The sequence below is a fragment of the Rhipicephalus microplus genome, chromosome 6 (assembly GCF_043290135.1).
Source record: "Rhipicephalus microplus isolate Deutch F79 chromosome 6, USDA_Rmic, whole genome shotgun sequence".
NCBI classification, from domain to species: domain Eukaryota; kingdom Metazoa; phylum Arthropoda; class Arachnida; order Ixodida; family Ixodidae; genus Rhipicephalus; species Rhipicephalus microplus.
The window spans coordinates 13003593-13027014 of record NC_134705.1 but is presented as its reverse complement, the minus strand read 5'-3'; the positions used below and the strand labels follow the sequence as shown (position 1 = coordinate 13027014).

Sequence of the window (23422 nt, the reverse complement as noted above, 5' to 3'; positions counted from 1 at the left end):
GGTCGCGGACCGCGATAGGAATTGTCTTCTCCCCGCATTTCATGTGGTATGTTATACTTAGAGATTCGAGGATGCACCTGCCCGTCTAAGACTTGAACAGTCGCTTGTATTGCGCAATGTTTTGGACCTCGATCAGTTCATCCAGGGTGTTGTGCAGACCCAGCTCGAAGAGCATGTCGTTGCTCGTGTTAACAGGCATGTCAACCACCCTCTTGTACGCATTGCGAATCATGCAGTTGACCTTGTTCCGTTCGGACGCCAGCCATTTTAGATAAGGGTTGACCAACGTTATGCGACTGATTGCGTATGCCTGTACAAGGCGGATCGCACAGCTTTCCCGCATACCGCTGCGTCTGTTCGTTATGCGGCGTAAGAGTCGAATCTTTTCGTCTAGCGAACGTTTAAGTCTTTCAACTGTCTCACAGTTGTAACCATTGGCCTGTAGATGTAGTCCCAATATTCTTATGTTCTCTACGTCAGGTATGGGAACCCCGTCCGCTGTTATTACTTTGATTTCTGATCTCCCTCCACCGGGAAGGACGGTTTTGCGTCCCCCTCCTGTGGGTCGGTATATCAATAGGTCGGACTTAGCCACCGAACATTCCAGGCCCGTACCTCTCAAGAATTCCTGCACCGCGTCCCCGCCCATCGGCAGCGTTCGCTCCACGTGGCCATCACATCCTCCTCCGGGGATTCAGAGGGTGATGTTGTTCGAGTAAAGGCTGTGATGCAGACCCTCTATTGTCACTAGTTTTCGGGTAGGCCAAGCAGGACGAGGTTAAACAACATGGGCGACACGACGGAGCCCTGCGGTGTACCCGTAGAGCCCGTTTCGAATTCCGGTGATTCCGCGTTCCCGACAACAACGCTCGCACGCCAGCCGGGGAGGAAGTCATGTACATAGTTAATAACATTTTTTGTCTAATCTCAGAGGTCAGACACGGTCGAGAATCTCCGCATGCTCGACGCTGTCAAAAGCTTTTTTTTTTCAATCAAGGCGGAGAATGGCCTTGGCGGAACTAGGAGTGCTGTCTACAATCTGATGTTTCAGCTGCAGCATCACGTGATATGCGAACAGGTTGCGGCGAAATCCGACCATGGGGGGGGGGGGGAAGATGTCAGCGTCTTCGAGATAATCAGTAACTCGAGTCAGGACAGCGTGTTCCATGACTTTACCCACGCAGGACGTGAGCGAGATCGGCCTAAGGATAGTAAATTTGACGTTTTCAAAGCTAAGCCAACGATTTGTAATGGTATTTTTAGTGATACCTTTCCTAACGTGGAAAACTTTCTACAAGAGATGAAAAAGTGCTCCACAGTTTCCTCTTTTCAAGCCTGATCTAAACAACTAAAAAATTATTAGAGGAATAAGACAGCGTAATCGAGTGAATAAAATTTCCAGGCTAATTAAAATTTCCATTGGTTACAACATGAAGAATTTTTCCAGGTTGTCATTAGATGGTTGAAATCCGGAGAATTTTTTAAATATGGTATAGATAATTCTCGCATCATCATTTGCCTCCGAAATCTAGAAGCTAATATAAAGGCTGTTGTAGGGCTAATATTGATAGCTGGTCCGTCTAGCGCCGCTTTCGCTAGTGCATCAGCTGTTTCGGTTAGGGGTTATGCCTCTATGCCCCTGCATTCATACTAATCGCACCTCGGTTAAGTGATTCGGTACTAGGAAGTTGAATTCGCCTGATGCTTTCGAATCACCGGATGCCGTGAGCGCACCGCAGACCAACAAGGAGTCTGTAATTAATACGGCGCAATTCATTGATGTTGGCAGTTTCCAAAGGGCCAGTTTTACAGCGAAAAATTCTGCAATAAAGACAGGTGTGAAGTCTAGAATTCGGAGGGAAAGGGACCAGTCTAGAACAGGGCACACTATACCAATGCCATTCTTTTCATCTCACTGCGAATGTCGGTCGCATTGACGACACGTGCTTGCATTTCTAGCAGGTATTCCTGTAATGTAGCTCCTAACAAATTACTCGGCAGGTGTTCAGCGCTATTAGAGAAAATGTCATCAATCATCAAAGTACATTAAGTACATTCGGAGAGAACTTGTTAAGCTACAAATTGGCAGGACTTTCGTAATTGGCGTGGACAGTGGGTCTAGAAGAGACTGTACAAACTTTACTTCGAAGGTGTTCAGCACTATTGGAGAAAATGTCATCAAAGTATATTTGGAGAGAACTTGTCGAGCTACAAATTGGCAGGATCACCGTAATTTGCACAGACATTGGGTCGAGAAGAGACTGTACAAACTTTACTTGAGGTATTTGATATCTAGGCCAATGACAATTAAATAATAAACCACGTTGCGCAATGAACACAGTTTCCTTACGTCCCAAAGGAGATTAAAATGCCAATATTTGCCAAATTAAAAGTCAATATTTTGAATCTGGTGAGCGGTGAGGGAATTCTAGCTTCTATATATAAAACGTTATTCACTACAAATTTAGGTAGCCCTAAGCACATGCGCAGTGCCTGTTTCTCCAAAAGAACAAGGGGACGTAGCTTATAGTCAGGTGCCCCGGAGTATAAGACACATCCAAATTCTAGAATTAGCCTCACATACAAGCGGTATATGGACAATAACGTGACTCTTCGCATTCTTGATCGTCTGTTGCTTACCCTCCGTAATAAGCCGACTGCCCGAACACCTTTTGCGCAAATATATTCGATGTGGTTATATACACGCACCAAGCACTCGGCGCACAGGCTGGATGATGAAACACAGCTTTTTGTAGTGATGTCATCATCATTATCAGCAGCAGCAGCCTGACTACGCCACTGCTGGACACAAGACTCTCCCATGTCCCATCGGTCAACTCGGGGCAGGGCTTGTTGCTGCCACTTTATGCCCGAAAACTTCCCAAACTCATCTGCTCACATAACTTTCTGTCCCTGCCTTACCCACTTGTTTTCTCTGGGAATCCAGTTAGCTACCTATAATTACCAGCGGTTATCCTTGTTAAGTGTTACGTGCCAAGCCTTGTCCACTTTTTAATCTTGATTTCAAATATGATATCCTTCACTTCAGTTTAGCGCAATACAAAAAAAACCTTTTTAAAAATACCTTACTTTACGTGGTATTTGTATGAATTCATCTTTGCCTTTCATTTTGTCTTCTGGAGCTTCGATTTCCAAGTTCTCCAGCGCGAGAGTATGCACGATCGTCAAGGACTAATATAATGAAACGAATAGGTTGACTAATTACTCTGTGTCATGATTCTAATATGACTACAATATTGTATACGTATAAAAATCAGAATATTGCTCTAATTTAGGAACAAATTCTCTACCTTATTTAAATAACTACTGGCATTAGATCAAGCAACACGATTTCTTAGGTCATTTTTATTCTTTCTGTTACACAGTGTTTTATAAAATCACTCAATTCTTGGCCGATTCCCTACAGTGGGTATGCGCCATGGGAAATAGGTGAACAGGAGCAACAACACCTCGGCTTGTTTTCTGACCGACTCTGCTATCTTTTTTTTGCTCTGATTTGTCACCTCGAAGATCCTGGCCCATACCCACAAGGAGGAATGGCTAACTGTACCTTATAACAAAAATTTTTATAAAAAGCTTGTAAAAAGAGAGAGAAATCAGATGACAACAAGATAAATAATAATGAACATTGAAATTGAAAAGGAAGTGAAAGGGCAAAATAATCCTAAAAACCACATTTTAAAACATTGCAAAAAAGCAGGGGGAAAATTGGAATCAATCACTCGATTAGGCTGTCGTATTTCTCCATTACATTTTTATTTGTTTAGATCAGGTTTGACTCTCTCCCTGCTTTCTATTTTTTGTGGAGAAGAGAAAACTGTGGAACACTTCTTGATCTCTTCTCAAAACTTTTCAACATTAAGAAAGGTATCGCTAGAAATGCCGTTACGAATCCTTGTATTAGCTTCGAAAACGCTAAATTTGCTATCCCCAGGTGCACATATCCTTGGGCACAGCAACGGGAAACTTAGCGAGGCCGTGCAAAATTTTATTGAACAGTCGAACAGATTTACTCAATAACCTCAATACCTACAGGTTTTCAATTAATCAATGTAGGCTACAGAAAAATTGTATTTTATATGAATCATTTATTCCTACCTTAGTAGGAACTAATTCATTCAAATTTCTTCTGAAAAAATATTTACAAAAAATCTATATTTCTGTTATTATTCTTCTCGCTAGTTTTTAAATACATATGTATTCCTTTTTTGTTAAGCTACCCGATTCTTAGCCCATCCCTCAGGTTGGGTGTGAGCCATGAATTCAGAACATACATCAATATATTTATCTGGTGGTACCACTAGCAGTGTATTCTTCCGGTTGCGTGAATGAATTTGTTTAGCGCTGTCTCTTTAGGTAACCTATATAATCTTCCTTTCTGTCGTTCGCTGCGTCGTCAACAATTTAAGTTAAACCCTGCTTGTAAGCGTCTAGGTTTCTGCTTCGTAGGTAAATACCAACAAGATGCTGCTGTAATGTACCTTGCTATTGAAGGATAATAGTAACCTACCAGTCCTTCTTTCAGAGTGCTTGCTGAATGAGCTCCACCCAATTCTTATTTTTCTTCAATCTCGTGGTTCGGCTCTGCAGTTATTGCCTGTCCTAAATAAACGTAGTTTTTTTCATCTTTAAGTGTACTGTTACCTATCTCGAAGCGCTGTTCTCTTCCGATGTTCTTGTACATTGCTTTCGTTTACTTCAGCATAATTTTAAGACCTACCTTTCCGCTCTGCTCGTATAATTCAGTAATCATGAGTTTTAATTTATTCCTTGAGTTACTGAGCAATTCAATGTCACTGGCTAAGCGCAGGTTACTAGGGTACTTTTTATTGCCTTTTATTCCTAACTCTTCCCATTGTAAGCCTCTGAAAACATTTTGTAAAGAGAAGGTAAATAGCGTTGGAAAGATCGTATCCCCATGTCTTACCCCCTTCCTTATTTCTATTCTGTCACTTTCTTTATGGACCACTTTGGTGGCAGTGACGCAGCGATGGTGCATTGGTTAAAGTATCAGCCTCTCATGCAAGAGGTGCATGGTTATTATCCCAGAGCCGTGCCGTTCCCAACCGGATTAAAATATTCCGTGAGGTGATGGAACTGCATTAAGCGGTGTGGGAGCGGCCTAACCGGTGACCACCACAGTTAACGCACTCCCTCACCAGAGGAAGATTGGCCACCTTGGTCCAGTACATGGCGACTAACTTCCACATGCAAACGTCATATAACTCACGGTACCCAGTCCCCAGCAGCGGCAAAGCAACTAAACACGATGGAGGTCGCAACGCAGCAGTTAGCACCATCTGCAACGCAGCAGTTGGTGCTAAGAATCTCTGCGTCTAGTCAGGCCGCCAATATAACCTGAACTTGGTGACGTTTATTACTATCACCTTATCTAGAGAAGCTAGTCAAGCTGCACTTTTAGGTGAGCTAGAGGGTGTTTATTGAGATGTAATAAGAGGACAGATGAGGCCTATACAGTGCTAAACAATGGGCACGTCCTTTGGTATTGCTGCTTAGCTGACAGAAGAGAACTGAGCGTGGGGCTTCTTATCCAAAGAAATATAGCTGGTAACAAAAAAGAACACGACAGTAATAATGAAAGGGTGTTAGGTATTGTAATTAAACTCAATAAGAACTAAAGATGATCTGGTACAGGCTTACGCGCCTACAACAAGCCATAATGATGCCTTAGTTGAAACCTTCTATGAAGACGTGGAATCGGCAAAGTGAAAAAATAGTATACTATAGTGATGGGTGACTTTATTGCCAAAGTAAGAAAGAACCAGGCTGGAGACCAGGCAGTAGGAGATTATCGGTACTAGAAATTGGTAGGAATTGGAGATCATCAGTACTAGAAATACCAGAAGGGAAATATTAGTTGAATTCACAGAACAAAATAATTTGCGGATATCGAGTACCTTCTCCCGAAAACGGGGAACCGTAAGTGGACATGGAGCAGCCCTAATGGGGAAAGTAAGGCCGAAATAGACTTTATATTGAGTGCACACCCAGACACATTGCAGGATGTGGAAGCGCTGGTCAAGGTACGATGCAGTGATCATAGAATGGTACGGCTTCGATTTCACCTAGACTTGAAGAACAAACGACAGAGACTGATATGCAGGAAGCCATCACTAAACTAGAACAAAGAGGGAAAGTACCGGAATTCAGTCTCGCTTCCGAACAGGTACTCGGCTATTATCAAGGAAATCAGCCTTAGAGTTGATTGAGGCGATGAATTATTATCTGATGAGTGTCATTATGGAGTGTGCAGTGTAAGTTGGAGGTACGATACACGCTCTAAAGAACGGAAGAAGAGTCAAAGCGGTGAAGAGAAAACTTGGGATGGGGAAAGAAAAACATATTTATAAGGTACAAGTACGGCAAAGTAACTATGAATATAGATAGGATAGTTGAAATAGCGGAGGAGTTTTACAGAGATTTGTGCAGTAGCTGGGACAACCACGACTTCAATGTAAGAACTAACAGTAACCCAGATGGCATCCTACTAGTAATATTAGAAGTGAGAAAAGTCTTGAAAGGAATGCGAAGAAGCAAAGCTGCTGGTGAGGATCAGGCAACAGCAGATCTGCTGAAAGACGGTGGACAGATTGTGTTAGAAAAACTAGCCACCCTGTTTACGAAGTGTAGTCTAACGGGAAAGGTACCAGAATCTTGGAAGAATGCTAATATCATCTTAATACACAAGAAAGGAGAGGACCAGGGCTTGAAGAATTACAGGCCGATGACCTTGATCTCCGTCGTACACCAGCTATTTACAAAGGCCATTTCTAACAGAACTAAGACAACATTAGAATTCTATCAACCAAAAAAACAAGCAGGATTTCACACAGGATACTTAACAATCGACCACATTCATACCATGAATCAGGTAAGAGAAATGCTCGGAATACAGTCAACCAGTGTACAATAGCCTTCATTGATTACGAAAAAGCGTTTCATTCAATAGAAATATTTGCAGCTATTCAGACACTGCAAAATGAGGGCATCGACGAAGCATATATTAACATCCTGAAATAAATTTACAGAGGATCAACAGCCACCATAGTGCTTCATGAAGAAAGCAACAGAATACCCATCAAGAAGGGTGTAAGGCGAGGAGATGCAATCTCTCCAATGCTCTTCAGTGCGTGCTAACAGGAAGTTTTCCTAGGATATAACGGGAAGAGTAAAGGATAAGAGTCAATCGAGGGTACCTTAGTAACCTGTGCTTCGCCGATGACATTGCATCGCTGGGTAACTAAGAGAACGAGTTGCAACTGATGATCATGGTGTTTGACAAGGAGAGCAGAAAGGTATAAAGGTCTTAAAACTAATCAACAGAAAACTAATGTGCAACAACCTCAGAAGAGAACAGCTCTTCCAGATAGGTAATATTGCACTTGAAGTTGTAATAGACTACGTCTACTTAGACACCTAATAACCCTGCAGCGGAACCACGAGATTGAAGTAACAAGAAGAGTAGGAATGGGGTGCAGCGCATTTGGCAAGCACTCTCAAATCATGACTAGTGGATTGCCACTATCCCTCAAGAGGAAGGTAGATACAACACCTGCAGCTTGCCCGTACTTAACTATGGAGCAGAAACTTAGCGATTCACAAAGAAGGTTCAGCTTAAATTGAGGATGACGCATGACGCAGCGAGCGACGGAAAGGAAAATGATAAGTGTAACGTTGAAGGTCAAGACGAGAACAGAATAGATCCGGGACAAACCGGGTTTAGGGAAATCATTGTTGAAATCAATGAGAAAACATTAACAAGGGCCGGGCTTGTAGCGCGTAGGCAGGTTAACCACTGGTCATTAAGGGACAGTCTGGATTCCCAGAGAAGGCAAGTGGGTTAGGGGAGACATAAGTTAGGTTGGCTGTTGAGATTAAGAAGTTTGCGGGTATAAAGTTATCGCAGCAAGCACAGGACCGAGTTGACTGGCAGAACATGGGAGAGGCCTTTGTCCTGCAGTGGACGTAGTCAGACTGATGATGGTGATGGTGGCCGTTGATCATCTGTAGATTTATTCTAGGATGTTTACACATGCTTCGTCAACGCCTTTATTCCGCAGTGTTTGCATTACTGCTAATATCTATACTGAGTCAAATGCTTTCTCATAATCTATGAAGGCTATTTATAGTGGTTCGGTGTACTCTGAGCACTTATCTATCACCTAATTGATAGTATGAATGTGGCCCATTGTTGAGTAGCCTGTTCAAAACCCTGCTTGATCTATTTGTTCATTGAATTCTAATGTTGTCTTCGTTCTGTTAGCAATTACTTTTGCAAATAGCTTGTATTCTTATGACGGAGAGCAAGTTGATCGGCCTCTAATTCTTCAAGCCCTCGTCGTCCCCTTTCTTACGAATAAAGATGATGTTAGCATTCCTCGTACAGTAGTACCCTCTTCGTTAGGAGACACGTCAAAACAGGGTGGCCAGTTTCTCTAATACAATCTGTTCTCCATCTTTGAGCCAATCTGATGTTACCTAATCCTTACCAGCAGCTATAGTGAATCATGGCATAGTAAAAAAAGAAGGAAGCGATGTGGAATACGAGAGATGTCAAAAGAAGGGAGAGTAACGCATACCCCATAAAATGTGAAAGAGAGAACTGGAGAGAAAGAAATGCAGAAAAAGAACGCATTGGAGGGACAAAGAGACATGCAAAGAAAGGACAAAATAGAATGAAATCACGAAGTCCTTGTCACGAATACCGTACGTAGAAATGTTATTCTGCATATTGTTATGGACGGACAACCACGGCTACAATAATTCGCTGCGTGGCATGAAGTACTGGTCTTGCACATGAAGTAGAATGAATATCCATGATAGAAAGCACTTATTAACTGCAAAAGTGTCTGGAATTTTAAAACACCCATACAAATCAAATGCTTGTAATCTTCACAAGCTACAAATGGCACCACAGTGCTTGAACGGCCTCTTCGGTGTGGAGGTTCCTTACTTATTTTTTGTGTGGATATGAATTAACGCTGTGCCTGAATTGTGCTTTCTCCTTAATGAAAAATTCATAAACAGGGGGTGGGTGCTGAAGCTGACGTTTTGACGAGAGAAGTTGTCTCATTCAGGGCTGAAGAGTTGAACGTTGAGTTGCAGCTTTAAAGAAGTTTGTTCTTCTAAGCGTCTGGTGGAGGCTCAGCCCCTGTTAACAAATTTCTGGTTGCAGATTTCCATCATCTCCTGAGTACCTTTCCTTTCTTGTCTATGCCAGCACACCGTCAAGCGTGTTTCGCTCTTTCAATCACAGAAGAGCTCAATGTGAGAGCGTTTACAGCCATGCGACCTAGCCCAGCACGCAGCGTTACAAGTCATGCACTCCCTTATATCACCTGCAGGGATAGTCCCTTTTCTGGGTTATTGCCTCCCCCTCCCTTTACAATTCGTGTGATATTGCAGGGCTTCCGCGAAAGCCTCACCTATGAGTCTATGACCAAGCGACCACATGATGTCCTTTCGCATAACTCGTGTTTACCCCGAAGGTCCTGTTTTGCACTCGATGAGGCACCCTTAGAAGAGGAGTATGCATCTTCTGGCGCAGCGTTGTACGGTTGCGTTCTGTGTTCGTCGTGACGCTTAATGTTTCGTTACGATAGCAGTTATGTGGACTCTCTCGACATGTTTCTGCCATCCGTATAAAGTCCAAATTCATAACACGCGCATTGTATGTTCTACCCGAGTAGGTGGTGAACGTGGCTGAAGCAGACATCAAACAAGCCAGCCCGTCTTCGTCGTTTCGAATGCTCAAGCTGAGAGGAAACGCCCCGCCTGTTTTGAACGAGCAAGTAGGAACGCGAGGGGAGGGGGGAGAGGCGCTAGAACAGCAGCTGTGAACACTAATTACAAGGTCACAGGGCACGACTTTTCTGGGTAGGCATCAGCGGTCGGCTCGTGTACCTTTCAACTTTTTGTGCTCTGACCGTGAAGAGACTGTGCTGAAACAGCAAAAGAGTGGCTACTTGGGCTAGTTGGCAACGTTTCAAAAAGACAGATAGGAAAGAGCACCCTATCTGTTTTTTTTAAAAAGATGCACTCTTCTCTGTATTTTTTTCTTAAACGTTGCCATGCGCCATAAGAAAAGTATATTTCTTTCACAACTGAAAGAGCACCTCTATCTGAAGCAGCCGTAATTCCGGCGTAGCGTTGAGTTACGTGTGATCGTATCTAAATGTGTCAGCTTCGTGTGTTATTGCAATTTCTTGTTATCGCCTTCATTGCCCCAACCTTGCGGTGAAACTGCGATTTTTCCCGCTAACTCTGTAACGTACTAGTTAACATCACAATAATGTGACGTGTAATTGTTGTAACGCTTTTACCTTACGGCTAGCGTACATACGTTAACATTTTATTGGTAATGCGAGCTCTTACGGTACTAGCTATGTTTTAGTCTAACTATAAAACAGTTATAGTTTATGGTTAACGTGATAGCGGATGTTAACGGAATGGTGTTGCCGTGCAGCAAACGTTCGTCGTGGACAGCGTCTTATAGTTTGCGGGATAGCGTTTACGTTGTTTACGTGCCCCAGCTGAGAAGGTGGCGCCACCTATCGGATAGTTATTAAAATAAACATTAGGAAAAGGAAAAGAAAACGAGGATGTATGCCTATGCCACCACGCTAAGCATTGTTACAAATTTTATTTTACTAATAGTAAAAGCAAATAAGTAAGAACCAGGCACCAAACGCGAAAAAAATGATGTTGCCGATTTGGTAACATTGATCTTGTAGTTAGGCCTAGACGAGTTCGCAATTGGAAGCTATCTCAAAAACTACGCCACCTTATCTGTAATACTCCCTCGTCGAAGCTAACTGAAGGCAAGCGAAGCCAGTTTAAACAGTCGTTTGCTGCGAACAAGGTGAATACTTTAACAACTACGCCAAAATCACTTCGAAGCAGGCGTCCGAGAGCGCCGCCTTGTTTACGTACACTACGCACTGCTGCGCTACCACGGTGGGGTCAAATCTGAAAAATACCACGCGTACGGTAAGCAGTACGGGTAACGTACGTATCTGCGCATGCGCACTTCGATTCTGGTATCACGGTAAGCCAGGTATACTATAATTGTCTACTATCCCGGGATTTTCCTATATAATCTGCCATCTCGTAGGTGAACCGTAAGAAAGTGCTGCACGCGTTGTAAGAAACAAGTAAAACAAACTTAATAAATTAGAACAAACTCCTGTTTGACGTGTGGTCAAACTGGACGTTGCATAAATGAAAGGTTAGGAGAGAATAAGAATGATTTATGCAGAGGGTTAAGTTCCAACCTTGTAATGCAGTCTAAAAGTTGCGGGTGCCAGCCTCTACTTTAGGCCGTGTGCAGGAACGCCATATGGACAAATTAACACGCGAAATCGCTAAGGCGTATCGTATTAGGAAATATGGTGACGAATGCGAGAACTAGCCTTCAGGGGCTTTGCATGAAAATAGTTCACAGTTTTAGCTAGGAGTTAGTCCTTTTATCATTGTGCCTTCCTTTTTTATCGGAAGCTCTCCCACAAATACGCCGCGTTGCTCACGCTTGCTTGTTGGAAGATTTCGCCTGTTTGTATAGTCAGTTTACTGCAGCTAGTTTGTCAATGCAAAAGTATAAGGAGCCGTCGTATCGAAGCGCCATGAGCTTCTCCTGAGCGGCGCGGCTGCAATGTGGCGCGTGGCAAACGTTGGCCTGTAGCCTTCGGCGAGAAACGGTGGTGGGAGTGATTCTTGAAGAAAGGCACTTAATTTCGGTCATCCATAGGGCGAGACGGCTTAGGGCCTAAGAGAATAAAAAAACAAGGTTCCGTATCTGCATGCTTTACTGCACATGTTGTCGAAAGACAATAGCCTCGCGTCTGGAGCAAGTGAATAAAACATTTATTTATTGTTCGGCGCATAGAAATCGGTGAATGACATTCTGGAGGCGCTGCGTTAGAGAGCCTCGATTTATGCAGCGGAGGCGAACGAGGGCATCGAGGCATGTCACACGTAAGACATGAGTGCTATCTGAAAGTTTTCTTGGAAAACGAAGCGCGCGGCGGGCGCAGCCGTCTCGGACGCGATAAGTTGTAGAACGCAAGGCGACGGGTAAGTGCCACCACCGTGTCGACTTAGCAAAGCGTTGTAAACACTTGCCTTTTCGCGCAAGCGTTGCATTGTCAGCACAACGTAATAAATGCTCTAGTCTTTAGAATTATGTATGGCTTTCCCGGTATAAAGATGTACAGAATATCGGCGTGTTCTTATTGTGCCTCAGATATGCGCAATAACTGCTTTAAAATGGACAATCGCACAAGTATGAACCCAAAAACTTGAGGAGCATTGGTGCGCGCTGCGGATGGGGTAAGATTTTGGCCGTTTTGGGTACGGTTTCGGCGGACAAACAGACAAGTCCACTAACAGACAGACGAAAAGTTTTGCGTCAAAGGTCCCCAGAAAGACTATCGTCATCAAAAAGAGAAACGGACGGCGTGGACGATACGCTTCACCCGCTTTGTTGGCCGCCAATTCGGGTGCAGTGGCGGTGACGGTGAAGATGTTGAAAGGAGAAGGCCATTAGATCACACGTTAAAACTTGGACGCGTCCGTTTGCCGCTAGGGAAAACCGCCGATATATCAACATGTGTACTGCAAAAATCAGTTGGTAGTCAGTGCTCGTGTTGTTCCTCTTTGCCTTCCGTTTCTCGCTTTTGTTACAGCACTTTCGCGCTTGCGTTGGAACAGTTATTCACCCAAAAGTACCGTGCGTTATTTTTTTGTCGACGACGACAACAATATTTTTTCGTAACTGATCTGGCTATGGGAGCTGTTAGCGTATCAAGTAACGCATTCTGTTACTGCTTTTTTTTCTTTGGCAGCGTCAACAGCAGTGGGGCGCCCAGGAGTTGCAATTACCTTGTTCTTGTGGGCGTTCACGGAAGCGTAGCGAACAGTTCCTCGGAAGCCGGCGGCCGCTCTTGGAGGCCGTACTTCGCCCGTGGTCGTCACGTACTGTCGTGCAAGTCCAAAGTCCAGCATGTACACTTTACGTGACGAGTGCTGAGTACGGCCCATGGCAAAGTTGGACTGCGAAACAAGATAACAACGATGATGTATTAAAACCGATAAGTGCGGACATGCAGGCATTCACGCTCTTTCCAACTGCGAAAGCAGCCGAACGCATGTTAAGAGCTCGTTCACATCGAAGGCCAAAGCGGCAAAGCAGAACGCGAGGGAAGCCTGCTCACCAGGTGGAGATAGCCGGCGCAAAACAATCGCTTCGGGGCCTCCAATCGATGCTCGTCGCTTGGCCGCAGCCAATCGGAACGCCACGCGGTGGCACTGGTGTATGTTTGAGATTATCCAGAGGTTAGCATATGCAGTGATTATTTGGGAGAAGAAGTGCCACGTAGTAGCGACGCGTGTGCAAAGGCTGCCCCGCGGCCAGTCAAAGGAGGCGTGTGGTCTGAGCACGCACTTGCCGCTCCAAAAATCCTGCTTCGGTGTGCTTTACTGTTGATATGAAACGTGAGCGTGCTCACAATGGACACTCCTACGCAATCTGCACGAAGGCATTCGTTTTCACTCTCATCCAGATGGTAAACAAATTTTGGCCTCGTACTTCACCGCGGATGGTTGATTTTCGTCACGCATCATATTCTCCTCATCAATGAATATAAAATATAGTTTAACGCAATAGATTAGGTTATATTATGCCTTACAATGAATGACCATAGTTAGGACAATTATATTATCACTCGTGCTATAAAAAATTAGGGGACCCTAAAGGTTGGCCTTTGGAAGTTGAAAGCGATAGCAAAATCCTGTTCGTAGTGCGTACTTAAATCACTCAGTGCATGAAACTTTTTTAAATTTGCTATGCTATGTGGCCTTAAGGGAATAGGCGAAGTAGCATCTGTGCCTTTTGTAGGGGGGGGGGGGGGTACCGGCCTTCAACGACGCAGCCATTATAATCGCATATTATGGCGCCCTTTGGCAATGAAAGCTTGACAATGCATTATTACTGCAATATTTCATGTCGCATTGTGAAACATGTATACAGGAGACGTGTGTTTGTGAAGCATAAAAGTTACTTTTACTGCATTTTCGAACAGGAAGATATTTTCATTGTTTTCACAAGCAGAGGCGTGGCCGCTTGGTAGAACATCCACTTGCCACACAAACGTCCCGGGTTCGATCCCCACTTCGACCCAGACAACCTAGATTTCGTCCACACTCTTCTACAGGGTTTCTTATCGTTTATTTATTTCATTTGCATCGTTCTCGAGTTTTTGGGTCACACATAAGATGACTTTTCGCTCACATCCGACGACGCCGACACTAGAATTACGTTATCGCGTACTGCACTTACGGTTAGCCGAAACTTGCGCGTTACGCATATAGTCATAACGAAAAATTCACGCATCTTCACGAAGTGAATAAGGCGAACTGGGGAAGCTCTCGCAAGCGAACGTTACCCGAGCATTGCCCCACATATTCTAAATCGAGACACATATAGCAATGTAAATTCATTTCACCCCCCCCCCCCCTAGTCGTCCTGTGGATAATTCAAGGAGGATTTGGAATGATGTGAAGTTTTCAGTGTCTTGCGGTGCCATGATCTCACGGACTCGATTCATGTTTCGCTAAGTGATGTAAGAAGTAGCTGATCGCACGGAGTCGTCGTCGCGGTGAGCTTGACGAGATCAAGAGCAGAGCGTTGTCCCAGAAAAGCATGGCACATGTCGCTATTTGAAGGTTTCATGTTCTTTAGATCTCGGTGACGCATCAGCAGTTTAAATGCTCAGGCACCCGCCCCAGTTGTCTAAGTAGCAAGTTCGAAAAGATTTTATGCACTAAGTGTTTGAAGTGCGCACTAGAGACCGAATATTGGTATCGCGTTCAACTCTTAAAAGTGAACTTCAGAATTCCACCTTTTTTGTCTTAAAACCACATTGTGAGAGATGCCGAAGGCTACGGCCGTCTAGTTTTCTTTAGCGTGCCCTCACAGTACATGGGCTTCTGCGTCGCCAAATGCTGCGGACGGGATAGACCCTGTGGCGCTTGGGTTTACAGCCAAGCACCGTAGCCACTTGAGATATTCTGGCTACCTGCAGCCTGCCAGACAGAGCGCGCTCATTATTTCTCGAGACGCTGTGCACCAGCCGCCAGCTGTTTTGTTCGCGAATGGGGCGGGTTGCGCGTGATCTTGCGAGCGTACAAGTTCGTACCACAAATGCGCTCGCCGGAGAAGATTATTTCATGCAGCTCATCGGTAAACGTAGCCGGATATTTTGAAGCGGACATTGTAAAACAAACCAACGCGCACGCGGCGAGATGTTTCGTTTGCTGCGACGACGGTAGCGTTTGTTGACGTCTACGATGGCTGGTACAGCTTTAGATTTTGCAATCCTCGGACAGCTTTGTAATTCTTGAGTTCTTCACACACGTTAACATGGCTCTGTTCCCTGTCCGTACGAAACTAGCTGGTTAGCTCTGGCTGCCGGGAAGCTTCCATAGTGATCACAACGCAACTGAAGACACGAGGTAACGAGACGAACGCATGCTGTGGCTGTTACTTTTGCTCGCATGCTGCAGTTTCATAAATTGTTTGTTCTTCACAACAAAGTTCAGTTGGAAGCCAGTGCTCGTCTTCGCTCGTCTCGTTGTCCCGTGTCTTACTTTACGCTCTAATGACACTACGAAATGGGATATCAAATAGCCTACATTTTACTTCAGCTGCCAGAAGTTTGAAAATCGAAGATACCCGTGGGGCCACCACGGCGGACAAAGGGAATGAACGAAATTGAAAAAAAAAAGAACACGGCCTGGTGGGGACACGCCGTATTGAAAAGCACAACTACAGTGGGTATATTCTCGACTGGTTCTACGTGCGACCAATTTTGTCCATCATCAGCATACAGGTCATCAGTCATTTTGTTAGAAAGCATCTCGACTATACCCGCGAAGGGTAGGGTTAAGTTTCGGAATTCAGGACGTGTTCCGGTAAAGTATAATTGCGAACCATACCGGCTTGACGTCTCGGTGCAGGAATCCCACTTCGTGGATGCTCTGTATGGCGCGCAGTATCTGCAGCCCCAACCGAAGCGTGGTGCTGAGCGAGAAAGCTCCTCGGGGTTGCGAGCGACGCAGCTCGGCCAGGTTCTTGCCCTGAAGCTGCATGACCACATAGTTGAAGCGGTCGTTCCGGCCGCAGCCGATGAAGCGGCACACGTGCTCGCGACCTGCGCCGTAGAGCAGTGCGCGCGTAATAAGCAGTGGAATGGCGTTTACTGTGAGGCACATTAAATGAGGTAAGCACTGTACAATATGAAATAGCTCCCAGGTGAAGCTTCACGGCACTTTGAAAGACAGAGTGTGACGGTCTCATTTACAAGATTTCGTAGAGCATCGCATCAAAAGTGAAGGCGCTGCTTCTTTAAACTGTATCAAAACATAAAAAGTATGACCTGATAAACGCAATATAACAAAAACAGAGGCATACTTATGATACTTCTTCGCTTTTCGTTCACACAGCAGAAAACACGTGTGTCCGGCATTATGACAGAGAATATGTTCTCAGCCGAAGTCTCCAGGCCTCCCCCCAGCTTTTTATGTGTGTGGGCTGCGCTTTTCGTGCAGCCCACTCACAGGTGCAACACACTAGGAAGACATTATGCGCTGGGTGATTCCACGAGAGATCGACACGGGTCCAAAAGTTGATATTTTATATTTCATTGAGTATTTTATATTTCGTGCACCTCTCACTAAGTAGCCCGAAAGTCAACTTTGTTTTATGATTAACGGCATAACTTACGAGAAAAAAATATCAAATTTTACCAACACGGAGGCACCAATTTCGTCACCTGTCATTTTCGAAAATTGCAGATGCTATAAAAAGACAAATATTTTTGTTTTAAGAAAGATATTTTTTACCTGAAATGCATGTCTAATGAAGAATGAATTCATATGATTTCAAGTTTGTAGACCTTAAGAATATAGCTTTTAAAAATGTCTAACTTTGCGACAGTTTAAAATAAGTTACGTATTCTCCATTTTTTTCTCCGAAAGTAATGCAAGCAGCGTTTTCAAACTTGGCACTTTTTAAGAATATAGTGTGTTCAATAAGTCCATAAATTATTGTGGCCGTAGGGCAAATGTAAATTTTTATATATTGCCTCAAATTTCTCATATTGGCAAAAGTGTACTCCACTGAAATTTGAATGATAAAAAAAAACCCATCTTCGATTTTCCTTAACATCTCGTAAATAGACAACCGAAGGCCATCATACAGTATTATAGAAAAACATGTTGCATTACTTTGTCTTCAGCGGCAATATTCGTGGTACAAATCAGAGCTTTTTGGGAATGCGCTGATAAGTTGAGAAATCTAGAAATCGGAACGGAAAAGCGGCAATGAGCTTCGAACGCGAGTAAACGTGACCGCATTTGGTGAAGAAAGACTGTTTTAGCACTGTGACAAATAAGTACTCATGAAGGCGCATTTATGCTCCTGATAGCACAGCTCTAATGGAGGAAATCTTCGCCACTGTAACTCAGTTGCAACACATCTGTCTATATTTGCAGATAAACTCCAACATGAAAATGTTCCAACGCAAGTGTTGGGTCTCGCTAGCAAAAGCATATGCGCTTGAAGTACCCTCACTGGTACTTTGGTGGTGACTGCGTGAAAGAAGAGATGCGCTCAAAATGGCTGCATCTTTTGCTGATCACATTTAGCAGTACGTGACGCTAACAAAACACGACCACGATCAGTGCCCTCAGATGTGCTTAGCCAAACATGCCAAGAACGTATGCCTGGAACACGTGGCAACAATCTCCATTGGCTCTTCTTAAACTGACGGAATGTTTTTAGCTCGTCTGCATTTGCAGACAGCAGCTTGACATTCTTGAGCTTCGCACTCATTTGCGCCACCATTTGGGGTGCTGACATGATCACAGCTGAGCTTGCTGCTCTGAGGTTGTAGAGCGTAGCCTGATGCTTTAGTAGGCCACCAACGCCGCCACAAGAGTTCTTTCCATGTCCTGTGGCCAAAAAAACCTACTTTGGTGATATATGATCTTTCTGACATAACTCGAACAACTGGTACTTGTTTTTGAAGTGACTGCATGCACCATCAGAAACATAAGTAACATGCGTGTCAGGCTTAAGTTGCTCCTTCATATAGTTATGGATTATTTGTAGAGCAAAACAGGCATGTGCAGCATCATGGCATGTGTCATCACTGAAGACGGCAAAACTTTGAATTGATTGGTTCCTTGTGACGACACACGTGAATATAGACACCTGTCTTTTGTGCAAGTAATACGACTGTACCTCATTCGGTAAAATGGCTGTTCAATTTCCGGCGAAATCAAAGTGAAAAATGCAAGATTCTTTTTCTTGGTTCTCTTTCCCCTGACGTATTACTGATTCTTCAATGTATCTTTTGTAATCATGGGCAATCAACTTCACGACCCATAGACATAGCTCTCGCAGAAAAGCACTTGCCTGGGCTGTTTTTTTTTCACTAGATCGCCATTTTCCTATACTGCATAGGCTACCTTAATATCTTCAGGGATTTCTAAACATGTGGCTGTCAGAGCATCCTCCTTAGCACAATAGTCACAATGGCCTAAAAAAACAATCACTTGTAGGGGAGCTGCAAAGACATAGTTCTTTCAAGAAGTCCGCCATGTAGGCACCATCGGTCACGTCTTGTAGGGCAGATACACACTCCATGGCATTAGCACAGTATATACAAATGCCCACTTCTTGGTGTGGTGCAAGAAGAACCCACTTCGGCCTCAGTAAATAAAACTGAGGCCGAGAGCCCGATAGACGTGTTTGAATTAGCTTCTATAAAAAGACGGTAAGCCTCTCGCACCGAACCGGTCACAAACCTTTTCGAAACAAGCTCCTTTTTTCCGTCAATGATAACAGATACTACATTTTTTTGTTGAAACTCTGCCAAGAGCAGCTATACTCATCTTCAGAGTAGTAAGCCATAGCTGCCTGGACGTCCATTGGGTTCAGCCGTTTCCTTTTTACCGCATTTGGTGCTAACCATATCCCGTGTTTTGCGCGCCAGCGTCGGGATCTCTATATCGTGTAAGCTGACAAGTTTGGTATAAGCGTTTGTAGTTTTCGGCGCTCTATATCTCTCGGCAACAGTGTCAACAAACGCTTGCGCACTTGATACGAAGAACACGCTTCATAGGCTTGCTTGAAGTTCTGGAACCACTGGGCACACATACTGCATTTTAGATCTGATGGTTGAAAGTGGTGGTTACACACGTTACGGTGGCATTTCACAGTTACTGTAGAATCGCTGCTAAGTTGTCTTGGCTCTGCATGAACTTTGCTATTTTGCGCATGAAGCTTCTCCAGTCGCATATGTGACAATGCTTCAGGCATGTTTACGCACCGCTCTTGACTTCTGCCTTTTTCTTCTTCCGGCAAAAAATCATCAGCTGTTTCAGCTGAGAAGCCATTAGACGAAGACAGCACATCTCTGAGGCATCTGAAGCAGTTCTGGCAGACGTGGTCGTTGTTATGTGCATGGCGGGCAGCTTTCGGCAAAAGCTTCTGGAGGGCAAACAGGCCGATGTCTTCGACCTTGCGGAAGTTTTTTTGATGAGGCATTTTCTTTTTATACAACTTGAGGTAATCTGAACTAAAAACTCTATCCCGGCTGAAGCGGTCAGCCATCGCCACGCTCCTTGAGGCTCAAATTACTGGCAATGCAACTATGCGTGAAACCAGCAGCACGAAAGTGATCTGTCGTCTGTTCTTATGTCTCTCACCTTTAATGAGAGCAGACGTAAAGCAGCGTGCGCAAGTATTCGCAGTGCGAATGCAAAACTGAAGTATAGTACGTTAAAATGAATTTCAAAATGTTTTTGTCGATAAAATTACGGGACGCGTAATCTTTGTCCCTACTTTGAACCACATAATCTAAAACATTGCCTCCGAGATGCAGCGCACAGCAATTCATCTGTAGAGCAGACGACGGCTGACAACTTGCCCTAAAGCGTGTTCTTCAGCCTAATTCGGCAGTCTTCGTGCCCCAAATGATAAACATTTGTTATGAATTGTTTATAAACTCATCCATTATTCAATTCTATTACCCAATGTGTTGCGAACACATGGCTCCTCACAGCAGCTCCATCTGTGTGTCAGTAATAGAGAGGGACCACATATTAGAGGTCTCAGTGCTCCACGTACAAGAGTGAATGCAGATAGTGTAGAATGTTGTGTTCAAAATAGTTACTCCTATCTGCTAAAACAGCCTTTCTTCCCCAAATGCGGTCAAGTTTACTCGCGTTTGAAGCTCATTGCGGCTTTTCCGTTCCAATTTCTAGATTTCTCAACTTATCAGTACAGTCTCGAAAAGCTCTTATTTGTACCACGAATATTGTCGCTAAAACAAGATAATGCAACATAATTTTCTATATTACTGTACGATGGCCTTCGGTTGTCTATTTACGAGATTTTAAGAAATATCGTAGATGGGTTTTTTTATTATTCAAATTTCAGTGGAGTACACTTTTGCCAACATGAGAAATTTGAGGCAATATATAAAAATTTACTTTTGCCCAACGGCAGCAATAATTTAGGTACCTAATAAACACACTATATCCTTGAAACGTGTCAAGTTCGAAAACGCTGCTTGCATTAGTTTCGGAGAAAAAAATGCGCAATATATAACGTATTTTAAACTGTCGCGAAATTAGACCTTTTTAAAAGCTATTTTCTTAAGGTCTACAAACTTGTAACCGTATGAATTCGTTCTTCATTACACATGCATATATGTAAAAATTATCTTCCTTGAAACAAAAATATTTGTCTTTTTATAGCATCTGCAATTTTCGAAAATGACAGGTGAGGAAATTGCTGCCTCCGTGTTGGTGAAGCTTGATATTTTTTTTCTCGTAAGTTATGCAGGTAATCATAAAACGAAGTTGACTTTCGGGCTACCTGGTGAGAGGTGCAAGAAATATAACATACTCAATGAAATCTAAAATATCAACTTTTGGACCTGTATCAATCTTTCCTAGAATCACCCCGCTTTTTGTTGATGTGTGGCTGTTGACAATGAATAGTTATGGCTCTTACTTTTATAATGTGCTGAAAGCACTCAACCACTCACTAGTCACGCAATATGCATAATGGGCAGCGTAGCCTTTTATATTAGAAAAGAAAATGAGATATACGTATAGGCATTGGTTCTATCGCACTGGTACTGTCCGCTTCATGGCCAATCCTCAACAATGGGTTGCGCCAAGACACGAAGAAACAACCAACCAGCTATTAATCTGTCGCAAAAGAGAGAGAGAGAGAGAGTATGATCTTTTTGAGAACGCACGGATTGGTGTTAAGTGGAAACATGCACATGCGCCGCATTCCCTGTGGCCGTGTCTGGATGCCGAGCTGTTACGTTACGAGGAGAAGGTAAATTACGCCGTACACGACTTCCATGCCATGATTGTCATATTCGGGCATGTCATTTATCTTCGCTATCCATTCCCATCACGTGGTACGAAATTTAGTATATGTGAGTTAGCGAAGTGGCTCAGAGCCCATCATGAGCGTGGTATGTTGTCATGTTCTTACATGACACACGTGTCATGATTATCAAGTTTTCACCAGTCATATACTTTCGTCAGCTGTTGACGTCACGTAACAACAAATTTTCAATGTGTAAAGCTAGCGAAACGACCATGAGTGCCCTATTAGGGTAGCATGCAGCCATGTTGTTACATGACACGCACCTGATGATTATTGTGTTTTCACCAGACTCATTACCTTCGTCATTCATTCACGCCCCGTAATACCAAATGTGGTATATGTGAAGCTATAGCGAAACGGCCAAGACCGCATCATGAGCGTAGCATGTAGTCATGTTTTCACGTGACACGCATCTCATTATTATCATATTTTCACCAGTCACATACCCGCTTTGTCATCTATTCACGTCCCGTAATACCAAATCTTGTGTATGCCAAGCTAGCACAACGGCCGCAAGCGCATCAAGAGTGTAGCGTGTAATATCATGCCATATCAAGATACGCATATCACGATTTTCATGTTAGGGTCAGTCGCTTGTGTTCGCCTTGCAGTCATGTCATACCATACCAGTTTTGCAACATGTCAGGTAAACAAAACCACCACAAGAGCGGCAAGACCATGATATGAGAATTGTGACATTCATGACATAGATGTCATGGTTTTTTGTTATGACTTGTCGTTTACGACCTTCATACTATCAGGTTATGTCATACCATATTTGGTATCAATACCATTGTCGAAACGGCCAGGAGAAATAGATAAATAAACTCAAAGTTGCCGAAGTTCATTAAGAAATCTTTCGCATTTAAATAGAACCACATGGCGGTTTTATTGCGGATAGTGTGGTTGGTTCAAAAAGTTCAGTTTTTGTCAGGACGCGTTCGGCTCACGTGGCCACGTTTGAGGGGCAGTTTGCGCAAGCGTACTCGCATTTTCGTGGCTATTTTCATTCCTAAGGCGCTTTCTGGATGACTCCTCGGATGGTAGGAACATAGGTCCAATGTGGATCAAAGAGGTGAACGTGGATGGACCGTGCAGCATTTTGGTGAAACGGCTCACCGGCGACGCCAGGAGCGAAGAAAATATCGCTGAGAGCAAGAGCAGGCATGGCCGCAAACCGAGCATAAACGGTTGTATTTTATAACGTCAGTTTCTAGTGGAGGTTCACTGTTGCCAGATAACGGCAGTAGCTGGCGCAGAGCCAACCAAGGGTGGCTGTGGGGAGCAGTTACGTCATGAGCCCTTGGAAGACGGGTGGTTCGAATTGCACTAACACTATGCGGAGCACTAACGCATGCTTATCTTTCAAAATGAGCATTATCGTCGCACGAAACAAGCTCTACTCAGGTTTCTGGGATGTCATTAAAAAAAAGTGGGAATCGATGATATGCGAAGCACGAATGAGATATGTTGATATGTCACATTAAATCAGCACAACGTTACAAGGTGGAGGTGAATTATGCTGTACATGACTTCCGTGTCATGAACACTTCATGTTCCGATGTGTCGTTTACCTTCGTCATCTATTCACATCACATGACACCAAATTTAGTTAATGTGGAGCTAGCGAAACGGCCGCTAGCACGCTATGGGCGTGGTATGTTGTCATGTTCTCACATGACACGCGTGTCAGAATTATCTTGTTTGCACCAGTCATATATTTTGTCGTTTGTTGACGTCACGTAACACCAAATTTGGTATATGTGGAGCTAGCAAAACGGCCGCGAGTGCATCATGAAGGGCCCAATATACTCCGATGTAGCGTTGACGCGCGCGCACGCTGGGCACAGCGACCGTACACGTTAGCGAAATGCGAGCACTCTATTGTCTGACGCCAGGCGTGAC

At 43.9% G+C, this 23422-nt stretch overlaps 1 protein-coding gene across 3 annotated transcripts in view; it reads right to left on the bottom strand.

The window, feature by feature from the left end:
• The window catches only part of Asator (tau-tubulin kinase asator), a 396184-nt gene that overhangs the window by 139572 nt on the left and 233190 nt on the right, over nt 1-23422 (bottom strand). For all 3 annotated transcript variants that reach the window (XM_075865820.1, XM_075865818.1, XM_075865819.1), the window contains exons 4-5: nt 16036-16250; nt 12922-13092 (exon numbers count right to left, since the gene is read on the bottom strand). In XM_075865820.1, coding sequence (XP_075721935.1) covers nt 12922-13092; nt 16036-16250 — 386 coding nt within the window. The remainder of the gene's footprint in view (nt 1-12921; nt 13093-16035; nt 16251-23422) is intronic.